The sequence below is a fragment of the Prunus mume genome, linkage group LG6 (assembly GCF_029339155.1).
Source record: "Prunus mume cultivar Tortuosa linkage group LG6, ASM2933915v1, whole genome shotgun sequence".
Classification (NCBI taxonomy): Eukaryota; Viridiplantae; Streptophyta; class Magnoliopsida; order Rosales; family Rosaceae; genus Prunus; species Prunus mume.
This window is the reverse complement of record NC_142703.1, coordinates 16,777,797-16,799,369: the sequence shown is the minus strand read 5'-3', so window position 1 is coordinate 16,799,369 and position 21,573 is coordinate 16,777,797. Positions and strand designations below refer to the sequence as shown.

General features: G+C 36.6%; 2 protein-coding genes across 2 annotated transcripts; one reads left to right on the top strand and one right to left on the bottom strand.

Moving 5' to 3' along the window:
- The first annotated feature begins 5,134 nt into the window (after positions 1–5,134).
- LOC103335523 (disease resistance protein Roq1-like) lies at positions 5,135–12,344 on the top strand. The gene is made up of 4 exons (XM_089054773.1): positions 5,135–5,892; positions 8,905–10,021; positions 10,270–10,545; positions 10,634–12,344. Exons 1-4 carry the CDS (start codon positions 5,444–5,446, stop codon positions 12,206–12,208), a joined length of 3,417 nt encoding a protein of 1,138 aa, XP_088910899.1. The 5' UTR covers positions 5,135–5,443; the 3' UTR covers positions 12,209–12,344.
- Positions 12,345–16,181: 3,837 nt separating this feature from the next.
- On the bottom strand, positions 16,182–17,999 carry LOC103335491 (allene oxide synthase 3-like). Its single transcript, XM_008238503.3, has one exon. It carries the CDS (start codon positions 17,856–17,858, stop codon positions 16,413–16,415), a length of 1,446 nt encoding a protein of 481 aa, XP_008236725.2. The 5' UTR covers positions 17,859–17,999; the 3' UTR covers positions 16,182–16,412.
- Between the last annotated feature and the right edge of the window lie 3,574 nt (positions 18,000–21,573).

The following is a 21,573-nucleotide window of genomic DNA, read 5'->3' as shown; positions in this document are numbered from 1 at the left end:
TGATTTCTGTCGATGTCTTGGCATAAAAACCCAATGTATGTGCAGCATCTGTCGATGTTTCCCCTGCGCAACCCACCTGACGTTTTTGTCAAGGGATTTGTTTAATTAAGAATAATAAAAATGTTGATTCTGCAGCTTGATTGTTATTTTACCTTTAAGAGTTTGTATTATCATTTTCTCTAAAAACTACGCATCTTCAAGAGTGGTGTTTGAAGGAGCTCGTTAAGACCGTCCAATGTCAAAGAGGCTAAGCAACAAAGTGCTTATTTATACCCATATGTTAGAGCAAATCCACCGCAAGTGTGTAGCCCAGGAAGGAGGGGGCCTTAGGCCCGGAAGGAAGCTCCAGCCAGAAGATCCAGTTCGGGCAAGGCATGGGACCTACGAGTCCGGACAAGCCCACATGGAGATCTGGCCCGTCGTATTGCCTTCGGACAGGTGCTAGAAATCAACAGCTACAAGCCACGTGGCTTCTCCTGGAGGCTCTGATCCAAAAATGTTGTCCATTTTTTGGGCAAAAAAAATTCGAAATTTTTTGTAAAAGATAAAAAAAAATTATGGAATTTTTTTCTATAAATACCTACTAATATTATTCACTTTTCACACCAAATCTTCACACAAATTCATCTCATTCCAATACTTTTCACACCAAAATTTCTACTACAAAATTCCATTTGTGTAAAAATACAAATGATCTCTTCCATCAAAGCAGGAGGGTCGTGGACAAACGTTCGAAGCGATCAAGATCTTGGTGGTGAGGTAAAAAAAAATTGCCATTTTATTCAATTTAATGTCTTTTTTTTTGTTGTTGATATTTTCTTGCATTTCCAATTTCATTTTTTTAATAGATTATTCAAGGAAAAACAATAAAAAGGAAAATCATTACACTTGACTCCTCAAGTGAACAATGCCCGCAATCGATTACAGTGGTACGTTTCGTGTCATAAATAATTGCACTATTGCGTCCTCCTAAGGAAAATACTCCCCCACATCGTGATCCGGTGTATCGTAAACATTTCATCTGACTTGTTATGTTTCCAGAATGGAGTGCAGAGTCACTTCCAACTAACTCAAATATTTCATATGACTTGCGGTAACCTAAGTGGTTGCAAGAGCCTTAAAGTAATTCCTGAACTTCCACCAGAAGTGGAACGGGTAAATGCTGTTGATTGTGTTTCATTGGAACGATTTGCAAAATTGTCTAGCATCTTGGAGCATAAAGAGGAACAAATGATCGAATGCATCGCATTGTTTAATTGTCAGAAGCTATGTGACAATTTCGCTCATGACTTGTCAAAGATTGAAAATATTTCACTGAATAAGGTCAGTCTCTGCTTTGTCTTTCTCTCCTCTAAGCAATCTCAATTCGACATTGTATTTCCCGAAAGTGAAGTTCCTAAGTGGTTCAGTCATCGTGAAGATTTGTATGAAATGAGTGATGAATATGAGTTTTCTTTAGAAATCCCTCGAAATTTCAAACTGCTAAATAGAGGATTGTCTATATGCGTTGTTGTTGGAATTAATAAAATATTAAAAGAAATTATGCTAAGTAAGATTGGTGTTGAAATTAGCCAAAAAGAAAAAGAAGAAGTAATGGAAGAAGAAGAAGAAGAAGGAAAAGGGCAAAGTAATTATGGCCGTTGCTTATTCATAGCCAGAATCGTCTTTACTTTCTACGTCGGTCTATTCATACCTTCTGCTGTTCCTTGTTGGCTTAGATTTTACTCTGCGGAAATCCTTTTTCAATAAGACGTCGCTTTTTTAATTAGGTGTGTCGTTTTTTAGAAACAACCATTGGAATCTCCATTTTTTAGGTGTTTAAGTTGTTCTTACACGGAGGTTTTATAGAACCGTCATCTTTTAAAAAACAACGACGGTTTTCCCTTAAACCGTCGTTTTTTTTCTGGTTGTCTTTGTCACTTTTTGTAATAGTGTTTCTTGGGGAAAATGCAGTTTGTATGGTTGTTGGGCCATTTCAGCTGCAATTTGCCCTCAATAAGGTAATTTAAGTTTTGTTGAACGAACATTACCAGTGTCTTTTTCTTCAATAAGGTAATTTAAGTTTTGTTGTCCGTTTTGTATCAAGGTGTTTGTTTGATGCTTGTGTTATTATTAGCAAAGGGACGTAAAGGGAGGGAGGGCTAAATAGATATGTTATGTGTGGGTGGATGTGATGAATGATGGTCCCTAAACCCTAAACCCTAAACCCTAAATTCCCAAAATACCATCATTCATTTTAAAAAATGACACCACCTCCACTTCCACATCCAACTCCACCACTAGCACCACCACATTCACTACCTCCATAACCATCGCCACCGCCACCACCACCTCCCCACCACCTCCACCTTCACCTCCACCACCACCACCACCACCACCACCACCACCTCCTCCTCCACCACCTCCTCCACCTTTACCTCCACTACCACCACCACCATCACCACCACCTCCTCCTCCTCCACCACTTCCTCCACCTTCACCTCCACCGCCACCACCAACACAACCACCACCACCACCATGTTGCCAGCTCCACCACCACCACCACCACTTCCAACTCCACCTTCATCACCACTACCACCTCCACTCCATCACTACCACTACTACCACATGATTAGTACATAACACTTTTAACATCATGTCTATTTTAGTCATTATTCACAGTTACAACAATTTTATATTAAAATTTACCAAACGGTTTTGACACTGCTTTTTGTACTAACAGGACTTTAAAAATATTGTTTACCAAACATGGAGCTGCTTTACTTTACAGCTAATAATTTTCAAAGCACATTAGAAGCAACTTTTTAAAAAAGTGACAGCAATCCCAAACTAGGCGCCGAAAGCAAACTTGGCTCTTTCAGTCTTATTCTATTTGTCATTATTCTTGACCAGTTGACTTCACATTCACTATGGAAGGAGCAATGTCATCGACATGAGTTAGCAGTACAAACTATTTCAGACTGTTTATGGATTCAATTACCATTCATGGGCCTTCTTCCTCTTCTTCATCTTCCCCCCATTCATGGACATACGATGTCTTTCTCAATTTTAGAGGTGAGGATACGCGCTATAATTTTACAGACCATTTGCATAGCAGTTTGGATCGGAAGGGGATCAACACCTTCATAGATAATGACGAGCTTGAAAGAGGAACAGAGATAACGCCAGCGCTTCTCAAAGCAATGCAAGAGTCAATGATTTCTCTCATCATATTCTCTGATATACCCATTCCTAAGGAAGCATGACGTGATAATGGACATGCTAGGTGTTAGGCATGGACGAGAGATGCGAGGATTGAGATTTGGTAGGTTTCATGAGGGTGGATCAGGTTCTTCTCATAGACATGCTGATAGGGTGCATGAGGCACAGTTGAATTGCAGAAGGCAACTCGATTGGCGACTGATCGTAGAGTCAATCAATTAGAAGTTGATTGCAATTCTATGTGGCTTTTATTGCAGCGGGTTGCTGTTCAGATGCCCGAGATCTCGATCCTATTCGACTTAGGCTCTGCACATGCTGAGGAAGACCACCAACAACATAATACTTCTTTAGGGTAGCTTATTGTTGGTCCTTTTTTTTCGCCTTCCTCTCTAGTGTCAATCTGCTTTGGAGAATGGGAAGAAGTCGGGTCAACACCAATGCCCAGATTGGATTTCTAGCTCGTGAGAGGGCTCCTTCAACTTCGAATAAAATTGAAAGTTGGATCAAGTTGAGAAGAGCGGGCAAGCTCGAGCTGGGCTCTAATGACTTCCTTCTTCTGATCCGATCTCAAGTTGCGTAGATAAATGAAAGGTATTTAAAAAGTAACTAAAGCAAATTTCAGAAAGAAAAAGGTTCCATATGTTGGAAATTTATCTATCCAACTATAGTATGGTAACAAGTTGAAACGAAAGCCAAAGATTTTCTCCATTTAGCTACTTTTAAAGATAAATTAAAATATAGAAGAAATTGGAGATTTCTATAGCCAATTCACATAGATTTTTCCTATTAACTCAAATTGATTGTTTCAACAAGAATCATAGCATGAAGATGGCATAGCAATAAAAGATAAATGTAGGAGTTGTCAACTGGTTACCTAAACAGTAAATTGGCTATTTGAAAAAATCTTGAAGTTTGTTCAAGTGTTTTTAAGGCGTTGCATCTAATTTTGGAAAGAGAGTCCTCTTGTGCAGCTGTAGATCTTCTATATTTATAGGCAAGAGTCCCCTAATGATGAAAGCTGGAGAAGGGTACTTAGATGTTGTCCAAAGTCAGCCGTTGATCAGTCCTCGTGAGCCGATCTATAGGTAGGAGAAAAGGATTTCTCGGACGAAACTACTGATCTCCAAGGATGCCCCTTTGATCTATGTCCTTTCGCAGCTAGAAATTCAGTTGGGAAATGGTTCCTTTCGATTCTGGTGTCCATTATCCAACCTGCTTTCTTACTGAGAGAGACGGATGTCAAGTCATTATTAATGGCAATAACCCATCTCCAGACCTTCACGTTGGTCATTGGGTAATGGTTACCCATTTTCTTAACTTTAGTGTGTACCAAAACTGAGATCTTTTCGTACTTTCAGAGGGTTTCGCCCATTGTTGTCCCAAATCCCACCAAAAAACAAAGAACTTTTCATTTTTTTTAAAGAAAAAGGCTGGGTTTGAGTCTAATATAATCTTATTTGAAAAATAAAATCATTTTAAACATATTTTCCAAATATGATACAAACACTTATATATGTATATGGATGTCGTAGAAAAAATATATATCGTGTACTAGAGTTCGGAAATATGTTGTAATACACTTATGGATCCTATTTTTAACCATTGGATGATTTTTATTTATTTATTTTAATGAGATGATAAGGTTAGGATAAAAGTTAATCAAATCGGAATATGTGCAGTATAGAATAAGAGGAAAAGATTCCATGAGTGGTTATGGAGTCCACTTTGTTTGGTATACCGTATATGTGAAAGACCTTTCTCATTTTACATGGAGCAAATTGCGCTGAAAAGACACATGCGCGTCATTAGTCCACTTGCTTGGCATCGCATATGCGAAGCAGTTTCCTACCTAACTTTTTCATGTGAATCTGAAGTCTCGTGAAGGCAATAAGATTAAGGAAAGAAAAGGAGGGAAATTAAAATACAAAAGAAATAACTTAAAAGCAAAATGCCAATCGCCTTCGATTTAAGAGTTTTGACTTGCTCTAGTTAGCATGTGTCTCGTGTTCCACGACTCCAGTAGTTTATTTGATCTTGTCTTCTGTCGCTGGCTTGCCTTGTCTCCTTGTTTGTGTTGTTTTTCTAAGAATATGAGCCCGGAAATGGTAGATGCGGTTTGTATTTAGCAGTGGGTTGTTAGTTAGATTGGTTTACTCTTATTCACAGTGAAGGTAGCAGGCTAGGCTTGAGTTTATGGATTCAGTTACCACCGAAGAGGGTTCTTCCTCTTCTTCTTCCACCGATGGATGGACATACGATGTCTTTCTTAGCTTTCAAGGCGAGGACACACGCTACAGTTTTACAGACCATTTGCACAGCAGTTTGGTTTGGAAAGGGATCCACACACACCTTCATAGATGATGGGCTTGTAAGAGGAGAAGAAATATCACAAGCGCTTCTCAAAGCAATTGAAGGGTCGATGATTTCTCTCATCATATTCTCTGAAAACTATGCGTCCTCCAAGTGGTGCTTGGATGAACTCGCTCATATCATGCAATGTAAAAAATCAGATCAACAAAAGGTAATTCCAATTTTTTACAAAGTGCATCCCTCATATCTACGACACCAGACAGGTTGCTTTGGGAAGGCATTTGCTGACCGTGAATGCAACTTCAAGGATGATCCGGTGATAAGATGGAAGGCAGCTCTCACAGAAGCAGCAATGTTGTCTGGGTGGCATCATACAAGCGGGTAAATATTTTACCACTGTAGTTAATCGGCTTTACTAGCTTCTTTACTAGCTAACTTCATTGCATGCAAGCTTCTTTGCGCGAGAGGATTTTTTGCAGTTATAATTGTTACAAAGTGACAAAACATCAATATAGAAGATGTACATGATTTTAATTCATGTTAAAGTGACAAAACATCAATGCTATACAGAAAATTCAATAAGGAAACATGTCGATATCAAGGCCGCACACATTTTATGAACACATGTAGATATCAAGGCAACACGACACTCATTTATGTGTAGAAAAAGTTTACTTTGACTTTTTTTTTTGGTTGTTTTCCTCTTTTCAGCTAAGGTTGCTGATGGAAGGATTTTTGGTCTTCCTTTTTTCACTACCCAAAAATGAAGTATTAGGGGCAGAAAAATGGATGTGCCCTTATTAGTAATTAATTAGGGATTGAAAAATGACTGGCCCTTAGTAGTGTTTGGGGCGAATAAAAAGACCCCTACTAAATGCGCTAAAAGTTTTACATGTGGCATATTTAGTAGATGGACACAAGTGCCCCCTAGTAAAATTTTACAAATGAAAAAATCAAGTGTTTAGGGTTCATAAATGGTTCTCAAGGTTAAAATCCTTTTATAAATTGTTTTTTCGTTTTAAACAATAATATAGTGTTACGTGTATTTAAACTACAATATATATTTTTGAATAATTTTAAAAAGAAAACCAAAATTTTATGACTTTAAAATTAAAAAATTAAAAATTTTGCATGGACCATTTGTGATAGGTGTATGAACCTCAGGGATGTTTTGTGATATATATATGCCACGTCAGCAAACTAACGGAGTTTTTGACATAATCTAACGGCAGAGACTATTTGTGATCACACATAACCTTAAGGACCACAAATGACACAAAAAGAATATTATGGATGCAATTTGATAGTTTCGTAAACCTTATGGACATTTTGTGATATTAAGCCATATTTTTTAATTCCGCCCCTCTTTGTTATACTAGATTTTATATTTTATTATTCTTTTTACTTCAAAAGCATCTCTAATAGTAGTAGCAATTATACCCTTCAAATTAAAGTTTGTTGACACAATTCAAAAAAGTTTGTTTGCTACTTTAATAATCTGTGCCCTAGTAGACTTTTTAATTCAATTTATGCAATATTATGGAAAATGTTGTGAAAATAGAGAATTTGTAAGGAGAAATAAGAGGAAGAAAGAGACAGTATAATTTGCTCAAATCAACTTTTATTCCAATCATATTTGGATCCACTATTTATAGGAGTACATAGGCCTAAATCATTTACCAACCACAATTGGTAGGTTACAAGTATATAATGATGGTTATTATGATAGGTTAATAGTGGCTATTATTGTGGGCATCCATAACCTATAAACCCATAACGTATGGATTTATAACAGAAAAAGAAAAATTATGAAAACACATGTGAAGAAAGTCTATGTATTTATTATTTGAAAAGAAAAAGTGTAGGTTTTTATCATTTTCAATGTAGTTTCTATTCTTCCAATGCAAAATTAAATGTTTTGAAGAGCCAAAGTCAACTGTCAGTTCTGAAGAGAGAGAATGGAGTTGCAGCTTTAGTGACTGAGTTTTACAAGTATGTTGGAGGGAGTTTTGGTGATGTAGCTCACCTATTTTATAATTCCAAAGGGAATATTGGAGATGCTCTTAGTGTTTGTGCAAATAATCTTGCGGGAGAATATTCGCTTATAGATCCTTCAACCTTCGATCTTCCTTCTCTCTCTTCCTCGAATCCTGTAAAAAAGATTGGAGTAAATAGACCACACCCATGGGGTGTTGGCCAAAGACCCTTCGATGCCTAAGTTAGTTCGAGTGTTTGTAGAAAAACAATAGCTAAGCAAAGGATATGTAGTTTATGTAGGGTGTGAACTGGGCGACCGGAGCAGTGTGGAGAAAATATGGAGAGTGGAGAGGGAGAGAGAGCTTCGGATATTTTTCTCGGGTATTAGGAGTAGGTTTAAATGTACCTTGAATGATGAATAAGGTCGACTATTTATAGGAGCCTCGGGGCTAGGGTTTTGTAGAGAATATGATGAGTTTATTCTCTACCCAAATTCGTAGGGATCGAGTAGGACTTAGATAATATCTGAATTAATGATATTATCTCTTTTTATTAAGATAATATCTGAGTTAAATGATATTATCTCTTTTCATGAAGATAATATATGAATTAATGATATTATCTTATTACATAAAGATAATATCATATTAATTAAAATATTTATTCCAATTAATTAATTGGCCAGATAAACTGGTTCAATTAATTAATTTAATAGATAATCTTTTTTTCCACGTGGCGTGCCGTGATTAGAGACAAAAATATTTGCTCCCACACTTAAATATTGAGACCTAATACTAATTCTATCTTTCCTCTCTTTAGCAGTCATTTCCCCCCCTTTTTTATCCTATCATCTCATGCTCCATCACCTCTTCATCTTCTCCCCATCTTCTTTTCATCCAATTTTTTTTTATTTGCAACATTATACAAGAAGCTTCCCAAAACCTTGCAAATTTTCATTAGTGCGCTAGTTGTTTTGTTTTTTGTCTTAAGTATCTCGCCTCTTTTTTGAGTGGTATTTCCTGCAAACTTTGTAAACTCATTAAATGCATTTTTTTTTTTAAATTTGATTTCATATTGATATTATTGGAAAATTAAACAAACTTTGTTTTACATTTCTATGCAAACCAAAGATGAGAAAGAAAATAAAGTGGTATTTCCTTGTTACTTTCCCAGTATTAAAAATATGGGAACGCAATCTTCAATCAAATCTTTTCCTCGAATCAAACGAGGCCTAAATTTAGAGACTTGGGATCTATCTCCCTAGCATTACCCTAAACATAATAGCCTACAAATATTCTTGTAGGGTTCAGTGTCAAAGCCTAGGATACAAAATTTCTGTCATCCATTAATTTCAAAAAATTATATAGCAATTTATACTGTCATTAATCAAATGTTTCATCTGATTTTAATTGGTAGCTCTGAATCTGTACTTATTGACAGCATCATTAAAGACATTTCACAACGAGTATTGAATGATACGGGCAACTTTTATGTAGCAGATCACCCGGTTGGAATTAAATCCCGTGTAAGTCAAGTGAATTATCTTTTACGTCTTGGGGTAGGAGATATTCGTATGGTAGGGATATGGGGGATTGGTGGAATAGGTAAGACAACAATTGCTAGAGCTGTTTACAATTCAATTACGCATGTGTTTGAAGGTTATTGTTTCTTGGAAAATGTGAGAGAAGAATCAATGCAACATGGAGGCCTGGTCAAACTACAAAACATTATTTTGTCTAAAATTCTAGGAGGGAAAGAATTGGAGGTGGCCACTGTTCATGAAGGAATCAACGTGATAAAGAAAAGGTTAAGCAAGAAAAGGGTTCTCGTAGTTGTTGATGATGTGAACCAAGTAGACCAACTAAAGAAATTAGTTGGAAGGTGTGACTGGTTTGGTTTTGGCAGTAGAATTATCATAACGACAAGAGATAAGCACTTGCTCACTGCTCATCAAGTTAATCTAATCTACAATGTCAAGGAATTGGATGATCACGAAGCTCTTGATCTCTTCAGTGCGAATGCCTTCCCAGGGGAAAGACGACTTTCAGATGATTATGTGAAGCTTGCTAGAATTGTAGTGCAGTATGCTCGAGGCCTTCCCTTAGCTCTGATAATTTTAGGGTCACTTCTTTGTGGTGGAAGTATGGAGGAATTGCAAGATGCAATAGATGGTTACAAAAAAATTCCTAATCCAGGCATTCAAGAAACTCTTAAAATAAGTTATAATTCATTGGAAGATCCAGTGAAAGAAGTTTTCCTTGACATTGCATGTTTCTTTAAAGGTGAAAATAAGGACTATGTGATACAAATACTAGAATGTTGTGGCCTTAACCCTGAGTATGGTATCAAAGTACTCAAAGATAAGGCCCTCATAAATGTGAAGGAAGGAAATTATATTTGGATACATAACTTACTTGAAGAAATGGGAAAAGAAATAGTTCGCCAAGAGTCACCATTTGAACCTGAATATCGTAGCAGATTGTGGTATCATGAGGATGTTGATCATGTTCTAACAAAATGCATAGGAAGTGGAGTATATATATATATATGGGAAATGCTCTATTAAGGATTTTATGTCATCTAATCTCAATCATTGGATCCTTATCAGAGAAGCTATATATTTTTATTTAGTTCCATGAGCACCTTTTATAGAATTTGACTTTGTTATTAAATATCTGCTGAACTAATACCATGGAGATTCAAAAACAGAATTATGAAAAACTTGCATTCTTATGTGATTGTGAACTTTTCTCTGTTAATACTGTTGCCTTTTCATGTTAGGGAACAAATGAAACTAGGGGCATTATGGTAGAGTTGCCTCCAGGAGATGGCATACGATTGAGTGCTTCAAGCTTCTCAAAGATGATAAATCTTAAACTTCTTATATATGGTAATGCACAGTTTTCTGGAGAGGATGCTTTTCTGCCCAATGAGTTAAGGTTCATAGACTGGCCTGAATTTTCTTCCAGCTACTTGCCATTCGATTCTAATCCGAAGAAGCTTGTTAAGCTGTATATGCCTCGCGGCTGCATGTCGCGACTTGGGAATGGATTCAAGGTATTTTTAATTATTTGTATCCATTGTTATATATTGTCAAAAGAGTGTTTTTTTCAAATGACAACGTATCTATTGTTTTGCCTTGCAGAGTATGGAAAGCCTGAAATATATGAATTTTGAAAGCTGCAAATTCCTAATAGAATTCCCCGACGCCTCTGGATTCCCAAATTTAAAGGATTTGAATCTAAACAACTGCACAAGTTTAGTTACGGTTCATGATTCTGTTGGATTTCTTAATAACCTTGTTGACCTGAGTCTTGAGGGATGTGACAAGCTTAAACTTTTTCCATTGAGAATTGCCTTGAAATCTGCGAAACATATATATTTGCGGGGTTGCAGAAGTCTCAAGTATTTCCCTGAGATTGTGGAGAAGATGGAGTGCATAATAGCCTTGGATCTATCCTACACAGCCATAACAGAGTTGCCTTCATCAATTGGATATCTCGTTGGCCTTGAAGTGTTAACTCTAGAAAGATGTGAAAACCTTACAAATATGCCATGCAGCATTTATGAGTTGCAACATCTCACGAGTGTTAGTCTCTATGGATGCCGGAATCTTGTTAAGTTTCCGAAATGGAGTGCAGAGTCACTTCCAGGAAACTCAAATGTTTCACCTGACTTGTGGTATCTTAACCTTGCTGGTTGCAAGAGCCTTGAAGAAATTCCTGAACTTCCACCAAAAATGGAACGGGTACATGCTGCTGATTGTGTTTCATTAGAACGATTTGCAAACTTCTCAAACATCTTAAAGCAAAAGGGGGAACAAATGATCGAATGTGTCACATTGTTTAATTTTCAGAAACTGTGTGATAATCTGGCTCGTGACTTGTCAAAGAATCAAAGTATTTCGCCAAATAAGGTCAGTCTCTGCTCTGTTATTTTCTCATCTCAGCAAGGTCTATTCGACATTGTATTTCCCGGAAGTGAAGTTCCAAAGTGGTTCAGCCATCGCAAAGATTTGTGTAATAAAAGTGATAGATCTGAGTTTTCTTTTGAAATCCCTCTACATTTGAACCTGGAGAACAGAGGTTTGGCTATCTGTGCTGCTGTTGAAATTAGCCAAAGGGAAAAGGGTGAGGAAATTAGCAAAAAGGAAAAGGAAATTAGCCAAAAGGGAAAGGAAATTGGCCAAGAGGAAAAAGAAATTAGCCAAAAGGGACAGGAAATTGACCAAAAGTCAGTAAAAATTACGCAAAGTAATTTTGGTCGTTGCCATTTGACAACCAGGGTTGACATTAATGGACAAACAGATGTTGCACCACATTCGGTTTATCTTGACGCAAAATACATGGAGTCAGCTCATGTGTGGCTGCTCTATATTCCATTTCTTAAGATTGTGCAGTCTCTAGTGACGCCTTTTACGGATCAAGTTAGTACTTGTCGCCGTTGTCGGGTTAGGTTGAAACATAGTAGCAAAGGTTTGGTGTTCTATAAGAGCTGCGGGGTCCACCTGGTAATGCCGCAAGATGAAGACTTGAAAGATGATGAAGATGAGGAAACTCAGGAAAACCTGGAAGATGAGTACTTCAGCTGTGAAGATTTAAAAGATGGGAACGTGGCAAGGTCAAATACCCTTCTTTTTGTTGGCATTGTTGTGTCTGACGAGGCTTCTTACAAACAGATATTGTCAAGCCTATGCCTATGTGTAGAATCTGTTGATTAATATTTGTGTGAATTTTTTTATTTAATTCGACATTTCCGGCCAATGCATGGTATTAGTCGTAAGAGGATTTTAGCTTGTTAGACTTCGAGTGAGTGGTGTATACATTGTGGAATGGTGCAGATTTGCTCTTTTGCGATATGAGATAATAGAACTGGAGATTTGGTTTGCAGGTAATTATTTCGGGCAATGTTGGTGGCGTGACCGGTGGGAAGAAAAGTGGTTCTGCCAGTTGACAACCACACCACGAAATTCTGCCGGTTGACAACCACACCAAGGAATTTTTTAAAATAAATTGTTGTCGACTCATGAATTTTTTATCAGGGTTGCAATTTTGAAAGGCTAAAAACTTTATATAAAAATATCTTTATAATTAAACAATACAAATGTCATTCATAAGTCATAGAAAAAAAAAATATCAAATTAATCTAACGAAAATAAATATCAATTAATCTAATGAAAATTAAGATCAAATTATCAAATAAATAAATAATTAATCATACATCGAGCCATGGAACACGTGGCCTCTTCCTCCTCAAGTATGCTACTAAATACTAATCATATGAGCTAAATCAGGAAGGGAAAAAAAATATTACAAAAAAAAAAAAAAAAGGAAACAAAAAGAAGAATCGATTTGGCTTTTGGTCAAGAAGGAAAAAAAACAAATTACTATTTTTTGGATTGGCAGTGCTCAAGAAGGAAAAAAAACGCATAATTCATATTATACATGACTGTAGGGCGCCACCAGATGGCAATCTTTATATAAAAAAGTTGATTTCCTTTTTTTTTTCCCTCCTTCAGTAATCCTTGGTTAAATAAGAAAGAAAATCTTAGACTGAAATTATTTATAAAAAAAAGAAAAAAAAGAATTGCTTCAAGCCCATAAAATGCTTGCCTTGTTTGAAGAATTGCTTTAGGAAATAAAGCACACTGAAAGAATTGCTTTAAGAACAAATCATTTTTTAAAGCCAACGAAATGCAAGCCTTTTTGAAAGCCCATGAATCCGGTTTCCTCTTCTTTTTTTGGGGGATGCAACTCTACACGTTGAATTGTAAATAGAGAGCATGTGTAAAAAGGAAAAGATAGAACAAATTTCAAAAAGGCAAGCAAATAAATAAGGAAAACTAGAGTGTTTGCATTTAAGGCTTTGACCTCATTTTCAAAGCCATTTTTCACAACAACTAAGGCATTCAACTCACTCTCCGAAGGATCTATGTTGTCACTCAATTCCTTCTTGGTTTCCGTGAGAGTGACATTAAGTTCTTCAAGCTCATGGACCTTCACCTCTGGAACAATGTTCCGTTCTTTGATCTTACATGTTTCATTGAAGAGGCCATCGTATTTTTCACACAATTCCCTGTAGGTAATCTCATCTAGGTCAGATGACAGGTCATCATCACCAGAGTCAGATTCTACTTCAGACTTAGATTTTCCCTCATTGGCTCTGTGAACTAAATCAGAGGTAAAGTTAGGAGTTGAGACAGCAAGGGCAATATGATTTGTCTCCTCATCAGAGGAAGAGGTATATTCAAAAGTGTCATCACTATCACTCTCATTTGAGGATTCCTTCATAAATTTATCTATCCTTTTGTAACTATTTTTGAGATTGTTCGCACACTCAGCTGCAATGTGACCAATTCCTCCACAAGTGTAACACTTAATAGAGTTTTTAGAAACTCTATTATCTTGGTGATATGAATTTCTATCATACTTCCTTTTGAATTTTCTCCGTGAGATTTGTATCTAACCTCATAAGATGGACCACTATTTCCACCAGACTCTCTTCACTTGTCCTTGAGGATTCTCCTAAATTTCTTCACTAAGATTTCCATCTCATCCTCAGTAGTAGATGATTTTTCAGTGTCTTTTTGTGAAGATTCTTGCACTCCTTGGGGTGCAACACTTTTGGATTTATTGGCATCATTCTCTTCCATGTTCAACTCCATCTCATATGTTTTTAACTTCCTTATTAGTTTGCCAAGTCTAATGTGATTTAGATTTTGGACTTGCATGATTGTTGTTTTCTTTGGTCTAAATCTAGGAGGAAGGACTCTAAGGATTTTCTAAATAACAAGAAACTCTTGTATGGGCTAACCGAGACTCATTGCCTCATTGGTAATTATTTCTACCCTCTCATAGAACTCAGATATATTCTCAATCTCAGACATCCTAAGTTCTTCAAATTGTGCAAGCACCATTTGAAGTTTGAGTGTTATAACCTGATCATCCCCCTCATGGACAACTCTGAGTTTATCCCAGGCAAGTTTGGCAGTGGGAGTATGTTGAATATGGGAGAACTGGGTACTCGATAAAGCAGCTACTAAGGCATTCTTGGCCTTTTTATTGCAATTGGCAGCAAAAATCTCATTCACAGTCCACTCGACCCTTGGTTTTGACACAACTTTACCATCAACTGTTTTCACATGATGTCTCCATTCTTTTGTGAGATACTCCTATGCATGTTCATCAAGTGCATCCAGAAATATCTCAAACTTTTCTCTCCAAATAGCATAATTATTTCCATCGGAGAAGAGTTGCAAGAGCCTACAACTCTTTCCCTTTCCATGGTAACACCACCTAAACACCAACTATAACGCCATATGACCTCTCTATTTGGGTTAAGAATTGGCGCCCTGATACCAATTGAAATTGGTACTTAGGTGGAAGGGGAAAATTTAAGACTTACTTAGACAATTTACCACAACAATAACCAAACAATCCTAGACACAATATGACTAGTCAACAACTAAGTAGGTTAAAGAAAAAGGCACCTGGCAGCAAATAATTGGACCAGCAAAAAGACAAAATTAGTTGTTAAAAAACACATCTGGAGACACGTGAGAAAGCAAATGAACTGGCTCTCCAAATGTTACACAAATGATCACTAGTCATACCTAAAATGCTTTCTAATGAATGTATTGCAGCATTTGCCTTTGCCAGCCTTTGATTTTTTTGAGTTATTGATGATCACAGCCATAGGAGAAATAACTAGATATAAAATGAACCTAGTCTAATAACCATGGGCTTGGGTATACATTACATGACCTATTACGAGGTTGTCAAGGGAAGCCAAAAGAAAAACTAGCTAGAATACAACTCAACAATCTCCCCTCTTTTTGGCTTTCCTTGACAGCTCACTCGTGTTTTTCTCAACTCAAATCCGAACCCATAGTGATGATTAACCAGAAATACCTGCAAAACACTCAGCCTCCAAACACAGAACAAGCAAAACATCATCACAAAATTTGCAGAAAATGAAATAAATATGCGCTTGCTTTAGGTTTAACACTGTGTACGTAGCTTATAATCACAAGTGTGGTTTTACATACATGTCATCGGGGCTAGGTGCCAAAAAAGAGTTTATGTAAAATGACTTTATATACACGCGATGGGGGTAGAGATTGGTTTCAATGTAATAATATGGTGTAGGGTCATATATCATGTGTCATTTAAGTTGAAATTATAAGTTAGGAAATATGCTGCTGAGGCTATAATTTATTATTCTTCAAAATTATTATCAAATATAGTATATTTCTCAAATGGGTTAATGGCAATAGAAATTTTGAAAATGTTGGGAAATCCCTCCTTAAAGGATGAGGCTCAGTGTTGGTGGTATGTCAACTCGAGAATTAATTTAATTAGGAAAAGTTTATTGCAGGTTGTAAGCTAGCAAGTTAAGTTTTTGCTATTTTACAAATGTTTTAATTTCAGCCAGCTCTCCATTACCTATTGTGTAAAATCAAGAGAGTAAGTAGCTTAGCTATTGTGTTGTATTAATTGTATCCCATTATTTTACACAGTGGAAGACCTTGCAGTTGTTGTGCGTGGATGTGGGCATAACCGAACCACGTTAAAGTTGTGTCTCTCTCTATTCTGGCTTGTTTACTTATTGCTCCCCGGTGGTGCTGTTGAACTTACAAAATTTTACTACTTCTGGTTTTTGCAGTTTCTCAGCTGCATTTCACATGAATGAAGTGTGCATAAATTGAATTCACTATTACATTGATTGATTTCTTTAAATACAAAGCTACGTACATTATACGTATATAATACACTTCACTAAACAAACAAGTTAACAACACAAGCAAAAAAATAAAAAATAAAAAATTAGCAAGGCTTACAAGGAATAGTTTTTATTTTATAGGGTATATAGGATTAATTGAATCATTAAAAATAAATAAAATGAAAGTTTATGTTTGATCAAATTCATGCGGCTTTGGTCAATGATTTGAACGTCACGGATGAACCCAACAACACCGTGCCGGCATCAACGGTAAAAGTGTCATATCGAAGGAAAAACTCCACCAACATTAACCTGGAAATGAGCACCACCAGGTCCTTTCCCGGGCACTGCTTATTCTCAGCCGTCGGATGATCATCCATCTGACGACCGTTGGACCAGTAAAGGTACTTCAGCAGTTTCTCTCCCTCCCCCACAAACCTATGGGGCACAAACTCCTCTGGGTTCTCAAAAACCTTCGGATCCTTCCCAACAAAATTCTGATTTCCAAAGATCATCTCACCTTTCTTGATCTCAAATGTGGCATCGTGGCTTTGGATCACGATATCCTCCTTGGCCTTCCCGTACTGGTACGGTACAGGAGGCTCGATCCTCAAGGCTTCATAAACCACTGATTTAGTCAAAGTCATCTTCTCCAGCGCTGCAAAAGTGACTTCACCTTCGCTTTCTTTAAGAACGGTTCTGATTTCGTTACGGAGCTCGCGGTGCAGCTCCTCTCCTCCTGACGCAACCCACTTGATCAAAGCAGGAAACAAAAGCTTCATGCCACCAAATGCGTTGAAGCCAGCCACGAACAGCAGATTGTGACAAGCTTCCTCGCGTGAAAGTCCGAATTTACCCTCTGCCAAGTCCAAAGCCGAAGCGGCGGACTCGTAAAAGGCATCGTACAGCTTCTTGTAAGGGGATTTGACGAGAAAGGCAGGGTAGGAGAACGTGTGCAGCAAGAAATCTTCAACAAACCCTAGAAACTTTGGCACCCCAAACGTAATCTGAGGGGCAAGCTGTGGAAAGAGCCAAAGAGTGACCAGGCTGGGCCCTTTGGAGCCGAGCTTTGTGTTTGACGGGCTCTGACCACAAAACAGCTCAAAAACGAAATTGAACGACATGTCATCGCTCAGTGTGTTGAAGTATGCCTTGCCATCTTTGGAGAGTTGGGCTTCCAACTTGAGAAACATGTCAGAGGCTGAGCTCTGGAAGAGGGGTATAAATTTGGTGTGCTGAGAAGCGAGTAGGGCTGCGAAGTAGCTCTTGAGAGTGGCGTGGTTGGGCTCCGAAGGGTCAAGATAAGCGCAGACGCGGTAGCCGCCGGTGTAGGCGGTGGAGGGCATGTAAGTGCCGTCCAAAACGTCGCGTCTCAAGATTTTGGTGTTGTCAAAGATGATTGGGAAGCTCTTGGCATCGAGCAGAGCGATGACTTTAGGGTTCGAAGGGATGAGGATGCCGGGAGGCATGTTTGTGCGGAAGACTGTGGACTGGTATTTTTCTATTCTGGTTTTGAAGAAATCGTATCGGCCTTGGTTGTAGAAGTAGTCATAGCGATCTTTGATGTGTCCAAAAAATGGCCAGCCATAGTCTCCAGGGATTGGCTTCAATGGAAGGTTGTTTGGTGAAAAAGAAGAAGAAGAAGACATGGTTTGATAATTGTGCTTTGGGACGGGGAAGAGGTGGGATTTTTGGAGGCAATGTGGGATGAGTTGTACGAGGTTTTAAAACAAGGGATGTGCTTGCTTTGGGGTGCAGATGGGGAAAGTTAGGTTTAATAATTTTGTAGCTTATGGTCATATCGATAGTGTGGTTCCCTTATATATATATAGATGGATATAGGGTGGGAACTTGTGGTGGCGGCTAGGGGTAGAAAAGTATTTTTAAACAAATATTCTATAAAAGTTGCTGCATGTGTTTGTACTTTTCAGCCCGGGTCCAATTGGAGTCCTTGTATCCCAGTTCCTCTTTGAACCAAGAAGGATAGATTTGCAGCAGAGAGGGAAAATTAAACTAACGTGGAGTAATGAAATTGAAGAAGAAAATGGTAGAATAGTATTTTTTTTGCCCTTGATCATCTAATGCATGTGGTTTTAGTGATAAAATAGAATATGGGTTGGACCAAAATTCCAATCAGAATTACGGAAGGGTATTTTGTCCCATCTTCTAATGACATCAAAACACATGGATAACATGTGTGTAGTTTCTTATACAAACCTTGTATGGCTGCCGGGACACCAATGACTTTGTCTTTACAATACTTTTTCGCCTGAAGTTTTTTTGAAGTTTTTTTTTGAAGTTTTTATACAAGTGATATTAGAGGAGGTGGAATTCAAACACAGGACCTCGATATAAAGATAACTGTTTTTAACAACTTGAGCTATAAATCTCTTGGTTATTTATTAATTAATTTTAAATAAAAATAAAATCGATAGAATAATTTGGTTGTACATAGTTTGCACACAAAAGTTTTGTACACAGTCAATAAGGTTGGTTTGTTTTAATGTAAAAGAACTTTTCTTTTGTAAGCTAACATGTGGTAGGGTAGAGTCTGTTAATGTAATAAATACAGTAGGGTCATATGCCCTAAGCCATTGAAGTTGAAATTAAAAGTTAGGAAATATGCTGCTGGGTTCATGTCCTTGCTATAACAAAATTTCTGTAAAATTATTATCAAATATAGTATATTCATCATATAGGTTAAAACTGCAAAAGACCCATTAGTATAGTGATTTGGAGCAATTACTCCTTCAGAAAAGGTCCTGGGTTCGAATTTTAGCATTCGTGTAGTGCGTGTGAGTTTAATATGCTATTACTCCTCTCAATAGGAAAAATCTTTTTTTTTTAATTTGGTTAAATACGATATCAATTTTGAAGAGTGCGCAAGTGGTGCCACCGCACAGGGCCCCGAAATTTTTTTGTGTATATTATATATATTATATATATACTTGAGCGTGCATATGACAAGAACACAAGCGACTATTTGGTTGAGTTGGAAATCAACGCCTTGATTTTAGTAGGCAAGTCAGGTTTGAGTTTAGTATTGTATTTACATTTCTTCTCTTTTTGTTAACAAGAAAAAACAATGAAAAACATGTTTCTGAAAAAAAGACAAAAATAAGGAAACACGCCAAAGAAGAGGAAAGCAATATATACAAAAAAATTCCAATCAATCAAAACAACTTGTTGTGCATGTTTTCACCCACTCAAAACAAAACAAAAAAAGTTATTGTCTTCTTCTTCGTCTTCTTTTTCGCAAATTGAAATATTAAATTTTTTGTGAATTTGATTTATGATTGTCATTGCATGCTAATCGATGACGAATTTTAGTTATTAAAAAAATTATCTTATGGTATTAAGTCATGGAAATTTTTTTTTTAATCATAAAAACACTTGTGCATGTTTTCACTCACTCAAAACAAAACAAATAAAGTTATTGTCTTCTTCTTCCTCTTCTTTTTCTCAAATTGAAATATTAAATTTTTTGTGAATTTGATTTATGATTGTCATTGCATGCTAATCGATGACGAATTTTAGTTATTAAAAAAATTATCTTATGGTATTAAGTCATGGCAAATTTTTTTTTATCATAAATATTTTCATATTAGATGATGTGAGGGCTCTCGCTTAAATTTTGCACAGGGCCTTCAAAATCTCAGAGGTGGTAACCTGTGGTGGGGGCTAGGGGTAAAAAAGTATTTTTAAACAAATATTCCATAAAAGTTGCTACATGGATTTGTACTTTTCAGCCTGGGTCCAATTGGTCCTTGAATCCTAGTTCCTCTTTGAACCAAGAAGGATAAGATTTGCAGCAGAGGGAAAATTAAACTAACGCGGACTAATGAAATTGAAGAAGAAAATGGTAGAATAGTATTTTGTGCCCTTGTTCATCTAATTCATGTGGTTTTAGTTTACTGATAAAATAGGGTATCGGTTGGACCAAAAATCCGTACAGAATTAGGGAAGGGTATTTTGTCCCATCTTCTAATGACGTCAAACGCATGGAAGATGTGTGTAGTTTCTAAGTATACAAACTCAGTGCAGTTGCGGGGGCACCAATGACTGTTTTTACAACATGTTCTCCCCTGAAGTTTTTTTTTTTTTTTTTTTTTTTATAATTGTTATACAAGCGATATTAAAGGAGGCGGAATTCAAACACAGAACTTCGGTACAAGGATAACTGCTTATTCAACTTGGGCTATATTAAGTCTCTTGCTTATTCATTGATTGATTTTAAATAAAAAATAATATCGATATAATAATTTGGTTGTACATAATTTGCACACAAAAGTTTTGTATACAATCAATAGGGTTGATTTGTTTTAATGTAAAAGGACTTCTGTTTTGTAAGCTAACCTGTGATGGGTGTGTTAATGTAATAAATACAGTACGGTCAAAGTGGCATAAATATTATATAATTTATTTATGTAGCAATATTATATATTTATATAATTATTTATTTTATAAACACAAAATGCACGTGCGAGAGAGGTCAAACTAGGTCATCCCTTAAAAGTAAATTTAGGATTTAACCCAAAAAAAAATTTCATTTTTGGAAAAAGCCAAAATTTTTTCAAAAAATACGTAAAAACCTCTCAACTTTCAAATCAAAGACATGCAAATGTAAAGGATTTCTTAGGAAATCCAAAAATAAATATGGGCAATTTTGTCCATTTTGGCTTCTTTTACAAAATTTCTCTCTCCTTTGTGTTTTTCCAAAGTCTCCCTTTTTTAAACTGGACCTTGATATTTTGTCATCAATTTTGAGGCCTTGATATTTTGAATATGGGAAATTTAGGTTAAAATCTTGAAGGTTTTATTTATTTGTTGGCCAAATGTCTTATTTACCCTACATGGTTGAAGAAGAAATTAAGTGTAGGCAGCTACCCACACTAGGCTCTACGTAGGTCGGCCAATGCATGTACCATGTGCCATTGAAGTTGAAACTAAAAGTTAGGAAATATGCTGCTGGGTTCATGTCCTTGCTATAACAAATTTGATCACATATTTCCTGACTTTTTATTTCAACTTCAATGGCTCTTTTTTTTCCAAACATATTTCCTGACTTTTCCTTTTACATATGTCCTCGTGGTGGCTTCATGAAATTTCCTCGTGACTCTTTTTTATTATTTTTTTGGACAAATTAGTACGTAAATAATATAAATTATACAGGCTCCAATATATTTATTATATAAGTTAAGTTACAATATAAATTTGAAGAGCATAACTTCTAAGACTAACTATATAAATGCGTGAACAACTTGATCACATCCTTGCGGCTTGAGTGAGATTTTATCCCTCTACCTATTCAAAGATACTGAACAAAAAACTAAAACCAGGGGTGAAAAAAAAAACTATGAACTA